Below are 23,142 nucleotides of genomic sequence, written 5' to 3'. Positions count from 1 at the left end.
TAAATATTGACGTTAATCTTTAATTTTTCTGCGTTAAAATTGAAAATTTGATTTTATAATATTTCGTTTTGTTGTATGACCCTACATTCATGCCCCAATAGGTAGTGTTGTCAAATGGTTTTTAATGGGGCCATAATATAAGAATAAAGATTGAATATAAATAAGATTCTAGGGTTTCTAGCTTATATTTAAAAATATTTTATTACAAAATTTTGAATTTCAATTTAGTTAAGAAAATTACAAAAATAAGTAAATTTGAACCTATTGGCGCTCAATCAAAACAAAAGATGGCAACCTTAAAAATTATCAGCGTTTCAGTTTGTTGACAGCAGTGACCAACGGTGCCAGGTGTACACATTTTGTGCGTAATGTACGCATTTTTGACCTAATTTTGGACAAATGTACACATTGGGCAAAACCGATGAGGATGTACGCATTTTCAACATTTTGTAAAAATGTACACGTGTACATTCTTAAAATTTTCGAAATTTTTATGAAGTATATTTTTGTGGCTGAAATTCTGCCATTGTGGCAACTCTGTAATAAATTAAGGCTTGAGCTCAAATGCCGCGTATTTTAATTCTGTTAAACGGGAAACGGGTTTTAGTAAAATGAATCTTGTGTGTTATTAAACTTTTCATGTAATTATTTTTTTTACTTAAAACTGCAATTATTACAAACTGCAAAATTACAATTTTACATAAAGCCTAGCCTAACCTGTCGCGCGGCGCAAACAGAAAGAATAACAAACAACACACACACACACATTACCCCGTTTTCATAAAATAAATTGACATCGGTTAGCAGCTTAGACATAAGTTTAGGGTGCTGTTAAGTGTTTCATAGACCAAACTGAAGTAAATTTAACTGATCATGATAACCGATGTGTGACGTCATAACATAAGTTAAAGCTAAACCAATGTTCACATCAGTTAAGACTTAACCGAAGGTGGTTAAAACAGCTTAACCAAAGCAAGCTGTCGAAATTCGTACAGGGCATTTGTACTTCAGAAGAAAAAAATAAAAACATATATGAATTGGGGTGGCATTAATTTTGTAAATTAGCAAATAGCTACGATGATTTTGTAGATTAAAAATAAAATTTTTTGAAGGAAGAAAATTTTCTCTTCATACTAAAACAAAGCTTTCCAAAAAAATATAAATTACTTTTCAACATTAAAAATTACTTATTAAAGGACAGCGGTTGCGTCCGTCCAGCCCCCTGCCCCCCCCAAAAAAAAAAAAAAAAAATTGAAAATTCAGCATGCGCTTATTTTGAAGATCTTAATTGACAAGCAATTTTTTTTAAAAATTGTTTTATCGACATAAAAAATATTATATAATGTATTTAACTTATATCAAAAATTTCTTCTTTGTACTTTTTCTTTATTTTCTATACTCTTTGCATCTTTTCATAATTATACCATTAATAAAATAAATACCAAGATGTATTAGGTTTTTTTATAAGACAACATTTGTCCCAAATAGGCCTTTTATGCTAATTTAAATGAATTTTAGTACGGCAACCCTGCCTTTCATCGGTTAACTGCGACAGCTTATAACATATGTTAAAAATGACGCATTGTCCACATCAGTTTATTTAAGAAACCATAATAAAACTTTTGCGTACTTTATCATTGGTAACTGAACTGAGTCCAGTAACCTAACCACACTTATTTTAGATCAGTTAGCAGCTTGTTTAAGAAAACGGGCTATTGTGAATCATTATCAAATCGACGTATTATTTAAAGGAAGCCTGCAAGAAATACCATGCTTTAACTGCTGAAAGACTGCCACAAGTAGACCAAGTACCCCAAATTTGAAGCCTTCAGCTTCTATAACAAAAAAGTTCTAGGCATTTTAAAATTACATTTTATGTACAATGAAAATTTTGAAAGAATTGCAATGCTCATGTTGAAAACTTTGAAATTAAACTACGTAGCCTAGAAACAAAATTATAAGCTTATTTTCGTCATAAATTTAGGTTTCCAGTAACTAATTATATTTTTACAATAAAAATATCCATTTTTATTGTCAAAATCATTAAAAAAAATTAAGTTTAACTTGTGTTGTACTGAATGTACTGTAGCCAATCAGAAGGCTGAATCATCTTAACAACCAATCACAGCTGAGCTTGTACTATTTTCCCCCTTTGTTTCCGCTATGTTTTTTGTTTAAAAATGCAATTTAAATCAAAATTTTTTCATAGATTTTGACTATGAAATGTGGTGTTTTATTGTAAAAATGTAATCAGTTACCGGCAATCTAAGATTCTGACAAAGATAAGGTTATAATTTTGTGTCTAGGCGGCGTAATTTAATATTGTTTTTTCTTTTATGAGCAATGGAAATCTTTCAAAAATGTCATTGTACATAAAATGCTATTTTGAAATGCCTAGAACTTTTTTGTTATTGAAGCTGAAGGCTTTAAATTTGGGGTATTGGGTCTACTTGTGGCAGTCTTTCAGCAGTTAAAGCGTGGTATTTTTTGCAGGGGTCCTTTAAATGAAAATATTTTATATTATATACAAAACATAAAGACCAAGCTGAAAAAACAAAGAAAGATAAAGTTCCACGTAGCCATTATAAAAAACCAACACCTGCTAAGTTAAATAAATGGTATTCAGAATACAAGTTTGCAGCCTGTGGAAGTTTAGTTGAAAATGATTTGGGATGCCATGTTAGGTAAGTTTTACACATATAATCAGTTACAGGATGTGTGTACATAATAATATCAGACCTGGATCTTTAAAAGCGTAGCCGTTGCCGTAGTCATGGTCAGAGTTACAGCCACCAACCTAATAGCAATCTTTAAATCATATTAACCACGCGTTGCCGTGGCCACAAAAAAAATGCGATCTTTAAATCATATTGGCAACGCGTGGTCATAGTCGTAGCGTGGTTAACCATGCTAAAAGTGACCACAGTTCGTTAGTGTGACTAAAGCGTTGCTAAAGCCACAAGTAATTTGATAATTTTAACATAAACCTATTGAAAGTGAGGTTTATATGAATTATAATTAAATGAATGTATAAAAAATTGTACAGGCGCGGACGGAATGAAGAAAAATAATGACCCAACCCGCCATTCATGTTGCCTGTCTAACCTTTTAAGGGACAACTTAAAATAAATAAATACTATACTTAAAATACACTTTTTTTTTGATTTATTACTACAATATTATTGATAGAAAAGAAAATTATTTCTTTTTAAAAAATATTAGTAAACAATTTTATTAATTAATTTGACTGTTTGGAGACTGTGGAAGTTAGAGGGCTAAATTAATCAAATTATTGTTATACACTGTTTACTACCTTCATACAACCACTTTTTGAATTTTTTTGTAAAAATGATAGTAATAATACGTAAATACCTCAAAACATTTAAAGTTTATTATTAAAATAGTAATTTTGTATAAAAAACTTCAAAAATTAGACATTATAATTTCATTTCTTTGATGAAAATAATTTATTTTTAGGTGGGCCATAAAAGATTTTAGATATCCATAATTCTAGGATAGCCGGCATTGCACTTCTGTAAAATCATTTAAAAATCCATGTTTTATTAGCAGCACTGTGGCGACGACTACGGCTACAGCTACGGCTACGACTATGACTATGACTACGACTACAACTACAACTACAGCCATGACTACGGCCACGGCTACGGCCACGGATACAGCCACGCCAACAGCTACACATTTAAAGATCCAGCTCAGTAAAACTAGAGGCATAGCTGCCAGTATCCAATTTTACAACATAGTAGAATGTTTTATTATTTGTTGACTTAATTTAAAAACAAGTTCAATATAACATTTTCTTGGGGGTGTTGGTATTTTTTGAGCTTTTTCAATTTAAAATAATGGTAGAAGACAAGTAAACCTTGCTCTGTATTTAAAAAAAAATAAATTAAGAAGAGGGGGGACAATGATTGAATCTTTGTATTGTCAATGATTAATACTGTTTAGATGTAGACTGTGTCTCGAAAGAAAAGCACAAGCTATTAGGCCAACATCATTCGACATAATACATCATTTGGAATCAGCACTACACATAGCCAGAGATCCTGACAGTATCAAAGCTCCTAACAAGATCCAGAGATCTATGTCGGATTACAGTAACAAAAGCGGCAAAATTAAACTACAGGTAAAAATATGCTTTGATAATTAATTTCATTCCAGCTTTTGGTGTTTTATCTTAACAGATGAGTTAATCTATTGAAAATTACCTATTAACTTCTTTTGATGTAACTTTTAAAAAAATTATAAAAGCTTTGCTTTTATCAATTGATAATCCATTTTCCAGTATGGCTTCAAAACCGATTAATATCCGTTGGATTAGAACCGGTTCTCCCTCATACTGAAAAATTATGTAAAGAATTCTATTACAGACAATCTGCTGGATTAGAACCGGTTTCTGCCATACTGAAAAATAACGTAAAGCATCGTATTAGAGACTATTTTATTATAAAAGCTTTGCAAAATCAATTGATAATCTTTTTTTCATTATGGCTTTGAAACCGATTAATATCCCTTGGGTTAGAACTTAAAAAGAGCTAAACAATCGACGTACATATGGACAGACTGACCCCAATCATAAAAGCTTTGCTATTATCAATTGATGATTCATTTTCCAGTATGGCTTCAAAACCGATTAATATCTGTTGGATTAGAACCGGTTGACAACAGATGAGTTAATCTATTGAAAATTATCTATTAACTTCTTTGGATGTAACTTTTTAAAAAATAAATATGATTATTTATTGATTACAAATGTTTTCTTTATAGGATGCTGAAATTCAACTTGCATGCAGAATGTATTGCTAGAGTAATCCTAGCCCATGGAAAAAACTCAGCCTGGCAAGAAATGAGAATGGGGAGAACTAAAGCAAGTGCTATTGTCAAGTAAGTAATTGGCCTAGTCTTTTAGAAAGTAGATAACCACTTATTATAATATGGATGATCATCTTAAGCTTTTCTTTGGAATCCTATACTTTTCCATTCTGAGTACATGTCCTAGCCACATAAGTATTTTATTTTCTACTTCTGCTTCCATACTATTGCACTTGTATTGTTGACAAAATATCCACCAAAAATAAGAATCCGGAATTTTTTTACGGATTCTTGTAAGAATCCAAATCTGAATTTGGTCACAAAAATTTGACAGATTGCCAACCCTAATAATTACTATGATTGATAAAGACATTCATCTATTTCAGAAATGTCATCAGCCCCGAGTTACGCGTTCAGTTAGTAAAAGCTGTCAATGGCCAGAAGTTTTCAATTCTTGTAGATGAAAGCACTGACGTCTCAAGTTCCAAAAATTTAGCTGTGACCATCAGATACTACAATAAAAATGAAAAGAAGGTTAGAGTAAAACTTTGTCAAGGATAATCAGTAAAGGAAGAAATGAATCTTACCCATAATATTTCTGTTTATCTGGAATTTACTAGTGACCTCTTGAGTCTTCAGAGTTGAAGCTTTGAATATATTTAAATATTTATCAAGGTAAAAAAAAACGCATATTAACAAAAATTTGTATTTTATGGCATGTTATTTTTCTTTAAAGAAGGTGTATCAACTTTTTTTTATATAGCTAGCCGGTTCTTTTAGTAAGTAGTAGATGTAAAATTTTTCATAGAATTCAGATATGCAATCGTTTTTTTGTAGACCTCTTATTTTTAAAGTAATTTAAGTTTTAAAAAAAAATAATTAAGTCGGTTTTAAGGTACTAAAACGCAACAAAATAAAAGAAGAAAATGGCCAGTAAGAACAAAAATAGTAAGATCTTTAATTTAACACCTTACTTTTAAAATTCTGTTGAGTAATTATTGAAAAAATCTATTTTTTTAACCTCGGTTTAATAAAAACTTTAGACCTAAATATTTTCTCAAACAGACATAAAAAACATGGGTTTATATATACCTTTAGAATCAGAAAAATATTACGAATCCATTGTAAGCAAAATTGAAAAAAAGTAAAAAAATAAAAAAATATAAAAATGGCCAATTGTATTTTTTGTTCTGGCAACACTATCGTCTTCCCTTTTTTACCCCCTCTTTACCCCCTCTATACCCCCTTCCCATTTTTATACTCAATTCAAAAGTTAAGACGTTGCCTGTACAATATAATATGATATTTTCATATAATTCCTTTTATTGTGGTTTATATACTATATTGTAAACTTTTTTTTTCAATTTTGCTTACAATGGATTCGTAATATTTTTCTGATTCTAAAGGTATATATGAACCCATATTTTTTTACTTGTGAAATGATAAAATTGAGTTCAAAGTTTTTATTCTCGTGGGTTTAAAAAAATCGATTTTTTCAATAATTACCTGACAGAATTGAAAAAGTAAGGTGTCAAATTAAAGATCTTACTATTTTTGTTCATAATGGCCATTTTCTTTCTGTTTTTTGTTGCATTTTAGTACCTTAAAATCGACTTAATTTTTTTTTTAAAACTTAAATTACTTAAAAAATAAGAGGTCTACAAAAAAACCGATTGCATATCTGAATTCTATGAAAAATTTTACATCTACTACTTACTAAAAGGACCGGCTAGCTATAAAAAAAAAAGTTGATACAACTTCTTTTGTCAATAAATCGCTTATCATGACATTTTGAATTAAAAAGATTAAAGTAACATTGTTCGATCATATGTATTCTTTAATCAAATACCTCACAGAGCTAGGAGAGGGATACATACTATTTGTACCCAAAGTTTTATATATAATCATGTTCGTTGGATCAAATACTTTGGGTAGGTACTAATATTGAATTTTATTGGTTGGTTTAAAACTAGTAGGGAGCATTTTGAAGTTTTTAACAAATAATTATATTTTGTTCATAATTTTTGGGGATGTGTAACAATTTATCTCCATTGTCTTGTCCCTTGAGATCCCTGTTAATAGTAGACAGTCCACCCACTAACAAAAGTCGTAAATTTTTTTTTTTAAGTCTAATCCCCTAAAATCCCTGAAAATTTGGCTATTGTACTATTGGCAGTACGATAGAGTAACTTAAAACCTAAAGATACGCACATACCAAAGTCAAATTCTTGTTTTATGTTAAGGTGGGCAACGAGAGCATTAGTGAAATCGAAATTAGCTGCTGCGGACTTTAGTGCAAGCTCCAGGAATAAAATAAGGTTTATGCTTAAGTGATTTGACAACCTATTTAAAAACATAATTATACATGTATTCAATGTATCTCTAATTGGTAAAATTTCCTATAAAAATAATTTAGAAAAATATCCTAGAAACTTTAAAAAGCATGTTATGCCTAGTCTCCTGAAAATAGTCGTAATCAGGGAGGGAGGGGACATTTGACTGCACTAACAACCAAAGTTTTACAAACAATTTCTAGTTTCTGATATTCGTTGGCTAAAAAATTTAGATACACTAGTAGTGTTGAAATGTTCTTTAATTTTATTTATCAGGAAATGTATACCTATACATTTATCGTTTTTTGTTGACTTGTAACCTAAGATGCCAGATATTATGTAAACCTTATTTCTCTGTTAATTTTAGTTAAACAGATTTGGTGCTTAGTTTCACCATTGTCTCGCCTGTCCGTTCACCCCTTAAGGTAATATTCACATTCCCACATGAACAATCATTACACCACAGAAAAAAGTCCTTGTGTAAAAGTTCCAGGATGTTTGTCTGTGTGTCACACAATTGAGAATGGAGTATAGCCTGGAGCTAATTTCAGATCCTTGATAATCGATAATTTTTAAAAGCAAAGCTTTTCTAGTATTAGGGCAGGTCCATCTGTACTTCCGAAACTGTTAGCTCTTTTCTTAATAATAAATTTCTTTTTAATACTGATGTTTATACAATTAGATGAAATTTAGAATAAATCTGATTATATATTAATGCAGATAATCTACAAGTGGATTTCTTCTTCATAATACTTCTACGAGACGAACAGACAGATCCTTTTTATACAGTAGCTTCGTTTTAATAGTAAAGTTAATAATATATTTTTATTAAGGATGTTGTAACTGCTGGGGGCAAACTTCCAGCATCTGAAGCTGGATGGTGACAGTCATTTGTCAGCGCACTGGCTGCTTTTTATGCTAAGGAAAGAATTTATATTAAATTATTGTTTTATAAGTCTCAAAAGCAATTAAAATATAGAAAGGCAAATATAAAAAAAACCTATGATAGAAGACACATCCAATTGAAGTCTTTACCCCCCCCCCTTTGTTCGTGTCTTTACTTATTCTTACTTAACTAAAAAAAAATTTCCTATGTCTGCTATGTTAGAAACATGACAATACAGGGTGCGCCACATAAATCCGGACTTTTTCTTATTTTTAAACAAATAAACATAAAATCGTCAATTTTTAAGATTTTATTGAATTTTAAAAACTGGGAAGCAACCTAGGTATATGACTATTAGATTATTTAATAAAATCGCCGCCAACCTCAATCACCGCCTCTACCCGCCCCCTGAACCGCCCGCCGACCCTGGTCACCATGTCCCTGTTTAAGCAGGCGAAGTTCTCCATGATAGGAGCAATGAGAGAGGTCTTTTTGGTATGGGCGCGTCTATTGGTTCATGCTTTATTGGCGCTCCAGGCCCAAAAGTCCATTGGATTAAGATCGGGGCTGCTGGGAGGCCACATCTCCTTAAGGAGTGAGTAACAGCAGGATCCAAATTAACCTATCTTTAAAGCTACTCTTTGACACGGCGGCTCTCATTTGGGCCACAGTTAAGCTAGAACAACGTTTCATACCTTTTTAAAAATGGCACGCAGATTAAGATAGGGTTATCAGCACAATACATAGTCTAAAACTAGTTTCAAGATTCCATATGGGCCCCTGAAGTCACGAACCGAGAAATTTTCAAGATTTTTGACGTTTTTGACATCTTAAAATCTACCACGATCCACTTTGTCGGAGTACTACAGCCAAGTCAGCTGGGATAGAGAACTCTAGTCTTTTCTAGTGTTTTCACTAGGTATCTGATAGTATCTCCAGCAAGTCCGGATTTATGTGGCGCACCCTGTATGTAATGTTGAATTGATACCTATAGCATGTTGAACAAAGGAAATAACCTAAGAATATTAATTGTATGAATTCATAAAAACAGTAGGGATTTGAAACCTGTATAATAACCAGGTCTTTGGAGGATAGAGCTAATATTCTACATAAATTCAAAGAAAACTGAATCACTAACCTGGGGCAAAGATAAAGAAACACTAACATCTACATATAAAACCATTAGCCAGTCTACCATAAACTATGCATGCCCAATTTGGACCCCAACTCTAAGTAATACTGCCTGGGATAAACTTCAAACCACCCAAAACCAAGCCTTAAAAACTTCACTTGGTTGCCACAGAATTACTGGTATGGAACATGTTCACAATGAGGCCAAAATTATGCCTGTTCAAGCCCACTGTGAAATGCTTTCAAAGCAATAAATTTTAATTTAAATCATTGTCATCATTTTATTAAATTCAATAAAATTGTGAAGTAAAATAAACTTTAAGTATGTATGTATTTAATTAATTTCATATTCCGTAACGAAAGCAAATAGAGCTGAGTAAAAGGATGTTTGTTTGGAAAGTATCTTCTTTGAATATTTCCTCATTATATTTTATTTGCGATTTTTATCAAAGTAAAAGGATGTTTGTTTGGAAAGTATCAGCTTTGAATATTTCCTATTTATTTCATTTATTGCGATATTTATCAAAGACCGCAAATTTAGACTTAGCCTGAAAAAAATAACTTGTAAGATTTGACTAAATTTTTGGTAAACATTGACCAAGTTGGTTTTTTTGTCAAAGTCCGAAAATCTGTACTTAGCCTCAAAAATTACCTAGTCAATTTTTACCAAAAAGTTGGTCAAATTTTACCAAGTTGGTTTTTTTTGTCAAAGTCTGAAAATCTATACTTAGCCTCAAAAATTACCTTGTCAATTTTTACCAAAAAGTTGGTCAAATTTTACTAAGTTGTTTTTTTTTGTCAAAGTCCGAAAATCTATACTTAGCCTCAAAAATTACCTAGTCAATTTTTACCAAAAAGTTGGTCAAATTTTACCAAGTTGGTTTTTTTTGTCAAAGTCTGAAAATCTATACTTAGCCTCAAAAATTACCTTGTCAATTTTTACCAAAAAGTTGGTCAAATTTTACCAAGTTGTTTTTTTTTTGTCAAAGTCCGAAAATCTGGACTTAGCCTCAAAAATTACCTTGTAAAATTTGACCAACTTTTTGGTAAAAATTGACCAAATTGCGTCAGAAAATTCAGACTTAACCTGAAAAATAAAGTTGTAAAATTGACCACATTTTTGGTAAAACTTCCAAATGTGGTAAAATTCCCAAAAAAAAAAAACTTTGAAATTTAGGCTTCATTGTATAGAAATCATTATTTTAAAGTACTACAATTGATTTTGAAGAGCTTACATTAATTTAAAACACAAAAAACGGGGTTTTTTGTTTCGTCAAATTTTACAAAAAAAATGGTAAGATTTTACTATTTTCTTGGCTAAAATTTTTGCTGGTAAAATTTTACGACGAAACCTGTTAGATCTTACCATTTGACCAGCATTACCACTTTTCCGGTAGGAAAGGTGAAATTTTCTGGTAGTTCTTAGAACCTGGGTAGTTGCCATTAAAAAGAATAATACAGAGAGAATATGTAAGAACTCAAATAAAATCATGGAATCTTTGAAATTAAGATTTATGTCTTTTGAAGAAAGGCTGACAGAAAGACGGACAAGACAATGCAATGTATGTGTATGAGCATATTTTATAGCAACCATTACTGAAAATTTCAGCCGTGTTTCTTCAATAGCAGCCTAAAAAAGCACATTTCTCCCGTAGCGTTACAGACTTACTGATGGACGGACAGACAAAGTTTATATAGTGTAGCTTCGCTACTAAAGATCTTATATAACAAATAAGCATGACAACATTCATAGTAGAGTGTCTGTACTTGTAAAAACTAAAGAATTTATTTAGAATTCTAAAGGAAAAAAACAAATAACCCTGTCGCAACAAATTGCTTAAATAAATTATCGATATAATAATAAGTAACAGGATGTCTTGTGAACCTTAAGGACCAAAGGGGCTCTCCTTTAGAGTAAAGCTACTCATAGGTCCAGCGATATTTGAAATTGTTTTTTTTTTTAAAAACAGTTATAAACCTTCCATAGACTTATAATAAGCCTCACTCCAGTTAATACGCATTACTTAATAGATAGAAAAATAGTTACCATAACAGACAAAAATAGTCTGATTTGTTTTACCTTTATCGAGATCATATTATACAGACAGAACAGAAAAATTATCATTTTATTATAAGCTAAGTGAAGCTAAGTGATTCTACAATTAGGGACTGTTCATTAACTGCGCATGAAAGAATTGTCTGACCTGAAAGTTTTAAGTCAAAAGGTAGTCTTCATTTAAATCAATCAATTAATTGTGGTGCCAATACGGTCTCCTATAGTGATGTTCAAAATTTAAGACGCTTCGCTTGCTTTGGGCTTTTCAAACAAACACTCAAGGGATATATGTATCTCAACACGAGTTGTATTGGGTAGAATGCTTAGTTAAACCTTAAAGTCTAAACTGCCTTATGAATTTACGACTGGTATACGAATCGCAAAAGCCCACGTGATAAGACGGTTAGATATAGGAATTAAGGTGGTTGGTGGTAAAGAACGCATGAAAAAAGTATTAATATCAGGAAATAAAGTCTTTTTACTGCTATGTACTATATTTACAGGATATGGGGCATAGGAAATATGTTATAAGTTACAGTATGATAGTAAGTCATATATATATTACAACACAATACTATAAGTTAAAGAAAAGAAAGGAAAAAGGAATGAATAGGAGGTTAAGTGATAAAGGGCTTGGTGTGACAGTGCATACATATATAGGCCTATAGTTTAAGGTCATGAATGCAGTGAACACTCCAAGATCTTTATGTCAAAGTAGTACAAATCAAGCATCCCTAAGAACTAAAACATGATTACCTAATACCTGGGATTAAGAGAGGAGAAATTGATACTACAAGGTCCAAAAATGAACTGACTAAAGTTTGCATTGCAGTCAAGAATGTAACTTTAGCTAATTATTAGAAGAGGGGTAAAAGCGAGGTCAAAGTAATAATAGCTGTCAAAATGTTTGATAGCAATTTTATTTATTAATTAAATTCATTGATAAGTATATGGGTTTTTAGAAAGGTTTGTGTAACATCATAATAGATTAAAGGACGCCTGCAAGAAATACCATGCTTTAACTACTAAAAGACTGCCACAAGTAGACCCAATACCCCACATTTAAAGCCTTCAGCTTCAATTACAAAAAAGTTCTTGGCATTTTAAAATAGCATGTACAATGAAAATTTTGAAAGATTTACAATGCTCATAAAAGAAAAAAAATATTAAATTACGTCGCCTAGACATAAGATTATAACCTTGTCTTTGTCAGAAATTTAGATTGCCAGTAACTGGTTACATTTTTACAATAAAAACACCACATTTCATAGTCAAAATCTATGAAAAAAATTCGATTTTAATTGCATTTGTGAACGAAAATCATAGCGGAAACAAAGGGGAAAACTAATACAAGCTCAACTGTGATTGGTTGCTTAGCTAATTTAGCCTTCTGATTGGCTACAGTACACTCAGTACAACGCAAGTAAAACTTAATTTTTTAAAATGATTTTGACTATAAAAATGGGTATTTTTATTATAAAAATATTATTAGTTACTGGCAACCTAAATTTATGACAAAAATAAGCTTATAATTTTGTTTCTAGGCCACGTATTTTAATTTTAAAATTAAAACATTAGCATTGGGATTCTTTCAAAATTTTCATTGTACATAAAATGTCATTTTCAGTCATATCGTAAGTTTCAAAAACTATTTTAACCCATTAGTGACAATTCTACTTCCCGTGATCCGATTTTTGTGAAATTTTCAGGGTTTCTTAGTTTTTATCAAACTTAAACAAGTCTCGAAATAAGTTTTTTGATAATATGTAAGACAAAAAAGTTTTTTTTTCGTTCAGTACTGCACGATTCGGATCGAACACTACTGCACGACACTAAAAATTGAAACACAATTGCACAAATAAACCATAATTATTGAGGGGATGGGGGAGGTGGGGGAAGGAGAATATTATGCTAAGATAAGTTGACTTATATATATCTCCAGAGGCATCTTGATCACACATTAGGGGGGGGGGGGGGTATGTATAAAGTAGAACAAAAAATAAGCTGCTTCATTTCTAATCAATTTTCATTTAAGGATAACATCATCCATAAAAGCGAAACCTTGAAATAGTAAGGCAAACAAAAATCAATTAAAAATAAATAATGAAAACAACAACCACACCACAATCCCCTCTTGCTACGCATATTCAAAATCAACAGTTGAATCCAACAGGGAGTTGAATCCATTTTTATAGAAGCAGAAATATAATCTATGATTACGGTTTTGACCCTCAAAAAAACGTAATCTACCATTCCACTTTCCCCTCTCTTGGTGATGATATCATCAACGCCGATATGATTTTTGTAATTTACCAATTAAATTTTGCCTCTCTTAGTGATGATATCATCAATGTCGGTACGATTTTTGAAATGTCCCATTCCACTTTCAAGAGAGGCAAAACTGGAATGGTGGTTTACACTTTTAACATTGACATAATTGAAATCATACTAACTATTTTCAAATTATGTTAATTGTAGGAGTTTAAAATACTATTTATAATTAAAAAATTTTTATGTAAAATAAAAATAATAAATAGAATATACCATTACTATTATGTCGATTTAAATAAGGAAATCAATTATTATGAATATGCTGATATGTAAACATAAATGTACTATTCCAGTTTCGCCTCTATTGAAAGTGGAATGGTACATTTCAAAAACCGTATCGGCGTTGATGATATCATCACCAAGAGAGGGGAAAGGGGATTGGTAGATTACGTTTTTTTGAGGGTCAAAACCGTAATCATAGATTATATTTCTGCTTCTATAAAAATGGATTCAACTCCCTGTTGGATTCAACTGTTGAAGATTTTGAATATGCGTAGCAAGAGGGGATTGTGGTGTGGTTGTTGTTTTCATTATTTATTTTCCTTTAGTAATTTAATAATACCAAATAGTTATTTGTATATTTTAGAAACTTTAGCGTTGAGAGTAACTATCACATTCGAAAGACGTGAAAAAATACTTCCTACTTTAGAATTTTGATGTAAAGAAAGAAGTTGATTATTTGTAGGATATTTCTATAAGAGAACTAGACATAAAAACTCAACTTTCATAAACTTAACAATTAAAAATGTTTTTAATAATTGTATAATTTTAATACAACCCTTTTACCCTCCAAAAAACTTATTACCCTATTATTGCGGCGCTACTTTTAAATATGTTTATCCTTGTTTATTTGCTGTGAGAGGGCTAAAAATTTGTATCAATTAAATTTAGTAGCGAAGCTACTTTATAGTTCTAAATATGGCTATGTCTAAAAAGTTTTTTGTATTATACGTCAGCTTATTCTGATAGAAGAAAAATCTTAAATATGAAGATTTCTAAAAGCAATAAGCATCGAGTTTTACTTTGTCAGTCGGTTTTAGGCTATTTAGAGGTGTATTTATTTAAGAATACTTATTGCATATATGAAAAAATTATATGGATATAGATAGATTTAAATGCTTTTTGATAGAAATGAATTTTAGAAAACACATGGAAAGATAGATAGACATACAGACATCCATTACATATTGATATATTGAAAGAAAAAATTTACTTCTATAGATTTTGATCTATCCATCCTATTATAGAAAGCTTTTAGTTTTTTTATGTTTGTCTGTCAATATCTTGCCAACCACTGAACCGATTGAGTTCTCCATTTTAGGAAGCTTCATGGGATTGTTTAAGGCTATAACATATGTCATATATATGTAAGTCTTTGGTTAGTTTTAGGCTATTTTACTTCTCCCTCCATTAGATAACAATGGCCCAGCCGATAGCAGAGAAAACTTTAGAGAAAGAAAATGACACAAAGAGAGAGATACATTGAAAAGAAAGATAACAGGAGAAAATTTGAGAATTTGTCTTTTTTGTTACTAGACAAGACAAGGACGTTTTATAGTTGTTGTTAAGGTATAGCAAGTGTTTTTAAACATAGATAGATAGATAATGTCAATACGAAAATTAACAGAATATCTATAGTCTGTCTGTCTGTGTATACCAAAGGATCTCGCTAACTGCTGAATCTGTTCGGTTATCCTTTACAGTGAAGCTTCTCATAGGTCCTGGGAAGATTTTCATCTATGAAACTTTGCTAAAAGTTAATTTTTTGGAACATTAAATGTATTTAAAAATTATCGTTCTATAGTGTACGATCCCAATTGATCTATATTACACGAATTTATAGATCGTTCAATAGTGCACGTTCCGAATAGTTCATTATTGTACGACAATTAAATGTGAAAAAAAGCGCATTAAAAAAACACCTATGTCTAAAATTCTTTTTTTGTTGTAAAATATATAAAAAATACTAGATGATAAGTCTACCTTTTTAAAAATATTTAAATCAAATGAGTATTTTTTACCTTCTTAAAAATATTTTTTTCGAATTTGATGGTGAAGCCATAACAAATGGTTTTGTACTAATTTATGGTTGACCAATACCAAACTTATATAATAGAATGTTTTGCCCATATCCTGACTCTATAATATTCATTAAGCCGAAAAAGACCTAAACCTTCAAATTTCATGTGTTTTTTATGGTTTTTTAAATCGTGCATTATTGCACGAATTGTCACGAATGGGTTAAGGCTTCAAAATATTAAAATTAGGGCTATATATTGCTAAATTCTGTAATTTTCATACTGGGGGCAAACGTGTGAAAGAAAGGGGTTAAATGGGTATATGATAAATATTTAAATAGCTATACATTTTCATACAGCCCGGATCTCGTTGTAAATCACTAATTATCCCTTTCAAAAACTTATCTAGACCGTTTAATTTTATTGGGCAATTTGAGTTTTTTAAAAAATATTTGATTTCTCAAATAAAATAGCATGTTCATATGATCACGGAACCTTCGCATATTACAAAAAAAATTTTCTAGCAAAAGTTTTTTTTTGTTAAAATATATATGAAAAAATTTAAATAGATATAAAATTTGTATAATAGATAAGATTTTTAACACTGAAAGGTTTTTTTACTTAATATTTACTTAATATGCACGTCATTATAAAGTATAAACATTGTTTACTGAAGCAAAATGTTTATGAGGTTCTCATGATAATACTCCACCCCCCCCCCCCCCCCCTCTTTAACAGTTATCCCACGAATCGATGATGAAATTGACTAGGTTGTTGACAAAGGATTGCCAAACTAACCCACGCGGTAGTGGCATGATTTAAATATATATAGTACACATTTTTCTAAACTTAATTTAGGGGGTTACATATTATTACAACATAGTTATAAGACTTGGGTAGCAATAAAATGAGATGTTGGGTATCCCTCTAACTGAACCGATTTTTGATTAGTCAACGGATCTAAATTTGTCTCAGCCAGGATATAATTAAAAGCCTAAATCAGCCAAGGATTAGCTGAGTACAATAGTTTTAAACTAAAAAAAATAAAAATAAAGAGCTAAATGAGAGATTGCGTCTTTCTCTTTTTATCGACAGACGCACTTGGATATATCATTTTCATAATGAATGATATGTATTTCGCATTTTAATGTCAGTTTTTGTGTAAATTTGGTGAGCTACATTATTGAGTAGCTTTGTTAAGTTTGGATGAAAGAATTTTGTAATGAAAGCAAAAGTGGGGTAGAGGATAAGGGATGGGGTAGAAACCAGTTACAATAAATCCAAGAACTCTTGTCAGTGGATCAAATTCGACCATTGACTATAGGATTATAGGGGGGAAGGGGTTTGTAACTTAAGAAGGGGTCATCTTAAACGGGTCAACCAACATATATTTTCTATGGGAGAGGGAGAGGATTAAGAATAAAATGAGAGATAAAAAACAAGGATGACAACTTCCTTAAAAGCAAAATGGTAGTACAAACAAACATTAACACTTGTATTTTGTCTGTTGTTATAACTGAATAATCAGAATATAAATGTTTAAGTAAAAACAAAATTATAAGTGAATATTATAGAGTTGCTATGCTTTCTAAATTGTACAATAGAACAATACTAACATGCCTAAATTCTAAAAATTCTGAAAAATCTATCTGTTCCAGATGTACAGACGGACGGACATGCAACCAACCCCAATTATAGAAAAGAAAATTATGATAAGAGATATCAGTAAAGGACGGAGCGGCCTTGATTATAGAAAAGCTTGGCTTTTAAAAATTGGTCTTTAGAAACACATTTTTACAAAGGTATATCTAACATTGTCTCACATAAAAGTTAATTTTTAAAAGCGAAGCTTTTCTATAATTAGGGTCGGTCCGTCCATACGTCTGTCCGTCACTCCGTATGTCCGTCCGTAACGGATAGCTTTTTTCGTTAATTTAGGCATGTTAGAATTGTCCTATCAATTTCAAACTTTGCATTGTGATTTCTGCAATAATTAGGTAAGATTTAGAAAGCGTAGCAACTCTATAATCAATTTTGCATCGACTGTTATACATTTATAATCTGATTATTCAATTTTGACACTATACAAGTGTTAATGTCCGTTTGTCCTACCAGTTCAGCGCTTTGCTTTTATGGATGTTGTCATCCTTGTTGTTTCTATAAATGCTCATATTTAAACTTCCTATTGTATAGGATGATGGGGGTTGGGGTGTGTTCACAGGGTTTTTTAAGATGAAGGAAGATGGCGATCATAACTATTTTCGGATCTCTTCAAACTAGATTCACCCCCTCTCTTTCTGCATTCCCTTTGAACTGGATAGTTCTGTAACTACCTTTAATTATTTGATACATTAATAAATTGTTATTTTTAGATTTGAAGTAAAAAAAAAAAAAAAAAAGTAGAAATTATTTAAATTAAGAGTAAATTTACAAGTAAAACTTTTCTTAAATCAATATCAAACATTTATGTGCAAGATTGCACCAGAATTGTAAAATAAACTAGGATTTCCATTCTTTCTTTTTTATAACAAGTGTTTTTGTATTGTTATATTGTTATTTTATAGAATAATTTTGATTCAGTTGATTGTAATACTTAAAAATAGAAATACAAACTTAAATTACTATAATTAAATTGTTGATTACTCACCCGAAAACGTCACAGATTGGCAACCCATCACAGGTCAAATCCAAAATTTTTCCTTTGAAAACTTTTGATTTTTTGATTTTGTTTAAAATTTTTCCAGACAGGTGATTAATAACTTTTAATTAAAGTGAATCTTAATAAATAGATAGATATAAGATTGTAGATATAATTTAAATCTATTTGTAAGTTATCTTTTCAATAAAATTTATTTAGAATTATTTTAATAAAGAAAGTGATATCAACTGTGTTTGTTATTAATTAAAATAAGTGGTATAAATATGTCTGCTAAAAATAGAGACAATTTTTATAAATTAAAATCAAATTAATGTTACATTACGTTTTACGACTAATAATAAACTTTTTCGAATTAATAGTCATTGAATTTAATATAAAAAGGAAAAGTTTTGATCAGTCATTAGGTCAAAGACATAATTTCTCTGTGTATGAAAGTACATTTTCATTAAAAATTGGTGAAAATTTGCGAGCTTTATATCACCTTTTTGCAGCATACAATTTCAGGGAGTCAGTGCTACAGAGATATAATTTATTTAGAAATATAAATTCAGCTATATTCAGTAGAGAATCGGTTCCAGATATAAATACTAGAGATATTAACAATAGAAATATAGAAACCACAGGTCAATTTGTCTTTGGTCGTAATTTAAGTACTAGAAGTTTTCTAGGAAGACAAATAATAATTAGAAATAATCAGCGAAATTCAGAAGAAAATCATAATTTAAATAGGTTCCCCCTTAGAGATTTTGAAGAAGGTTCTATCTACGTTTCATATTCAGAATAATCTATGTTAAAAACTAAAAGATATCATATTTTGATATTTGATGCAATAATTTGTGTAAAAATTGAAATAAATGTAACACAGGTAATAGTCATAGGAAGTAAATAATTTTTATGATATAATATTAATAATAAAGTTGGGAAGTGGAGTAAAAATTTAATTACTTTATTGTTAAACTTCTGAGATAATTTTTATAATTCAGACGCAAAAGAAAGTTTGAATTGTAAACTAATTTGTTTAGAATAAATTAAAAGAAATAATTTTTATATTTCAAACACAAAAGAAAGTTTGAATTATAAGCTAGTTAAATTAAGTTTTTGTAAAACATTTTTTATAATTCAGACGCAAAAGAAAGTTTGAATTGTAAACTAATTTGTTTAAAATAAATTGAAAAAATTATTTTTATATTTCAAACACAAAAGAAAAGTTTGAATTATAAAACTAGTAAATTTAAAACTTTGTGCTAAAATTGTTGCTAAATCCTATTAAATGCTAAAATTTTGTTTAAATTTTCTTAGTATATGGAAAATAAAAATTACAGTCATTGAAACAATAAGAGGATTTGGGACAGAAAAAATTTGAAGTTGCCAAGCTTGTTTTGGGTCTATACATATTTTGAAAATTAGGTATAAGTATACAATATAATAAAGTTTTAGGTAAAAAATAAAATTTTAATCAAGTATTTCTGATTAAAATATATCATAAAATTCTATATAGATAAAACTTACCTGCTAAAATTTATGTTGCTATAATTGTTCCTGTTTCTTACCCTTCAATTTCTGCTGTGAAGAGATATTATTAAGTTGCCTTTGAAACTTGCTAAATCTTGATATCTTTATATAAGATATTTTGCCAAAAATTTCTCAGATTGAATTGTTAAAAAGATTTTATTTAAAAATCACGCAACCTATTCATATAAAGCGATATTACTACTCGTTCTTAAAAAAATTGCTAAAATTTACTGTTATATTTTGAACTTTTGATATAATTAGCCACTGTAAAAAAGGTTAGACACTGTAAAAAAAAAAATGTCGGATACTAAGAACGATCCCGTATTTAGTAGATCAAGACGGAGAAGTTTTAATAATTGGTTTATAAAACATAAAGAGAGATACCTAGAAAAAATTCAAAAATATAGAGATAATTTGGAAGCAATGAATCATGAAGATTATAACCAGGAAACATTGGAGATACTGCGTAATAGACAATCAGATAGTATGATAGGAAACGATGATTTTTCGGATTTACAAAATGATGAAATGTCAGTTAAAAGTTTAAGAGAACAAAGAGATAGAGAGATAAATAATGAAAGAGATAGATATGAAAGGGAAAATTTTCATGAATTTAATTATGAAAGAGACAATTTTCAACAACCTAAATTTGGCAATAATGAGTATAGATATCAATGGAGCAATAATGATAATTATAAAGGTTTTAATAATAATCAAGAACGGGAATATGCAAAAAATGTAGATTATTTTCAGAGAAATTCTAGACAACAAAAACGAAATAACTATCAGGGATATAGGGATTCTTATTTTGATACAAAATACATGGAAGAATTACAAAAACAAATTGAAGATTTACACCTAGAAATTAAATATTTGAAAAATAAACCCAAAAGAGGTGAAAGATTTGAAGCTAGAACAATGTACAGGTCTTCAGAAAATAGAGATACTAGCCCAGCTGGACTTTCTTTAAAGTGATCGTGAATTTAATTTTTCAAAATGCATTTTCGTTTACCTTTTTTTATATTTTAAGTAATTTTCAAAGAATTATGCCTTAAAAGTTCAGTTAAGTTAGAAAAAAATCAGTTTAAAATGCGGAGAGTGTTTCCACATGAAAATAATGTTAAAATCTGAGCATCAATTAAACTAAGAGAAAATAAGTTATTTCTTCGCTTGCAGATAAAAACAAAAAAATTGATACTTAGAAAATATTTTTGTAATATATCTCTTTTAATATTTATCTTTGAACTTTCTCTAAAGTGTAATGAAAAAGTTTGGTTTATTTTAAAAAATCATTAACCAAATACCGCTTTGTTTATGCAGGTATAGTGACAAAAGAAAAATTGATTAAATCTGTAGAAAGCATGATATTTAAGAATTAAATGTTTAAAAACCAAAGATCTATTATATTTGCTATACATTTACAGCATAAAATATAGCAGTCTTTCTATAGTATTTACATAAAAAAAAGCATTTTATCATCGTAAATTAATCTCGTAATGTGTCGAATTTAATTAAATACACACACACACACACACACACACACACACACACACATACCTTACCTATCTTGCCACACACACGCACACACACACACATACCTTACCTATCTTGCCACACACACGCACACACACACTATCGTAGTAAAAAACACACACACACACTATCGTAGTATAACACACACACACACACACACACACTTAACGCCCCACCCACGAACCCACTTACTACCTAAATAACCAGGGAGCTAGAGGCATAAGACAATGGCCGATAAATTAATGGATATTCACAATGAAAATATACACAAATTTACCCATTTTGTAAACAATATTTGGTGGTTTAAACATTTGGACACTCAAAGTAATAAACCAACCAATTAAAATTCTATGAAAGTCCCTAAAGTTAATTAGCCAACTAACAAAATGTCATTAACTTTGGGAACTAATGTAATAAAAAGCCAAATATCCATTTCCTCTCTGCATACAATTACGTACAGAAGGGTTAGTTTTAAATGAAAAGATTTAACAATATCCTAAGTTATAAAGTTGTAAGCTTTTTTTATCTGTAGAGAAGGGACCGCTGAAACGATATGGTTCACTTTTACAGTGAAGCTTTTTATAGTGTTTGGGAAAGGTTTTAGGCTATTTTATTTTTATCAAAAAAGTCGTTTGTTGGTTTTAAGCTATTTTTCTGCCCTTTTATATCCCTTTGAATATTAGAAAAATATAAATTTAGATTTGGTTTCTTTTTATACATTAAATAATATTTATTTAACAACTAATCCCCCGGGTAAAAATCTGAATGTGTGAGAAAGAAAAACAGAGAGAGAGGGAGAGAGAGAGAGAGAGAGAGAGAGAGAGAGAGAGAGAGAGAGAGAGAGAGAGAGAGAGAGAGAGAGAGGGGTTATACTCAACAAATGCCTATCTTAGAAAACGCTTATAATAAAAACTTTGGTTCATGGAAAGAATACAAAGGATACAAATACAACAAAACCTGCAAACTTGTTTCCTTTCCATGACCTAAAACTTATAAATTATTTTGTGTTTTAAAGTTTATTTTGAATATCTACTATAAGTAGCCCTCTTTCTGTTTAAGTTAATAAATTATATTTAAGTAATACACACATCCTAAATATAAATTGTTATAAAAATGTAACAGGATGTCTGTATGTTTGTCTGTTCTAAAGGATCTTGCTAACAGCTGAACCAGTATGGTTCTCCTTTACAGGGTAGCTCGTCATAAGTTCTTGAAATGTTTATAACTATTTTGGAGGAGAATACCACCACCCTCCAAAACGATTTATACATTATACATTAAAAATTTTAATTTTTAAAATTTTAATTTTTTATGGAAGTTTGAAGCTTTTTTAGCAAGTAGTAAATATTGAGATAGGATGAGGATGCTATGTTACAATCGACAACTATAAATCAGCTGACCTTATATCCATATTTGGTAATATCTTTTCGATTATCGATAAAAATCGTTTAATCTCCCCGTAAAAAGAAATTATAAACCTTTTTGGTTAGTTTGATATGTATGTAACGAAAGAATTTATTCTACTCTAAATTTGCAAGTAAACCTTAACAAAAAGATTGTTATTTGTCGATTTTGATAGGTTTTAAGATATGTATAATAAAACACAAAATACATCAATGTTTTCAAGGGAATAAATTCGTTTTTTTAAAGTTTGATTTATTTTTAAATGGGAAGTAATTAAGACTTAATTCTCAAAATAGTACTCTTAAAAAACATTTATCAGTGACATATATCAACTTTTTCCCAGCTTTGTGAACACTTTAACTCATGCTGCACAAGTTGTAGATTTGTTAGACCAGTATTTGGTATCAAACCAAACAGATAAACATAAGCTAAAGGAAACTGTTGTTCAA

General features: G+C 30.0%; 1 protein-coding gene and 1 long non-coding RNA gene across 2 annotated transcripts; both read left to right on the top strand.

Moving 5' to 3' along the window:
* The first annotated feature begins 2,615 nt into the window (after positions 1-2,615).
* On the top strand, positions 2,616-5,337 carry LOC145304442 (uncharacterized). Its single transcript, XM_080146321.1, has 5 exons — positions 2,616-2,633; positions 3,568-3,716; positions 3,967-4,144; positions 4,786-4,902; positions 5,217-5,337. Exons 1-4 carry the CDS (start codon positions 2,616-2,618, stop codon positions 4,822-4,824), a joined length of 384 nt encoding a protein of 127 aa, XP_080002447.1. The 3' UTR covers positions 4,825-4,902; positions 5,217-5,337.
* Positions 5,338-7,070: 1,733 nt separating this feature from the next.
* Positions 7,071-8,087, top strand: LOC145335402 (uncharacterized). The gene is made up of 3 exons (XR_013885200.1): positions 7,071-7,148; positions 7,531-7,588; positions 7,997-8,087. It is a non-coding gene; the product is annotated as an uncharacterized LOC145335402 (long non-coding RNA).
* Positions 8,088-23,142: the final 15,055 nt, after the last annotated feature.

This window comes from Acartia tonsa, chromosome 13, assembly GCF_053477335.1.
Source record: "Acartia tonsa isolate MP-2025a chromosome 13, ASM5347733v1, whole genome shotgun sequence".
NCBI classification, from domain to species: Eukaryota; Metazoa; Arthropoda; class Copepoda; order Calanoida; family Acartiidae; genus Acartia; species Acartia tonsa.
Note: the sequence above shows the minus strand (reverse complement) of the source record. Positions and strands in the feature narration are given on the sequence as shown.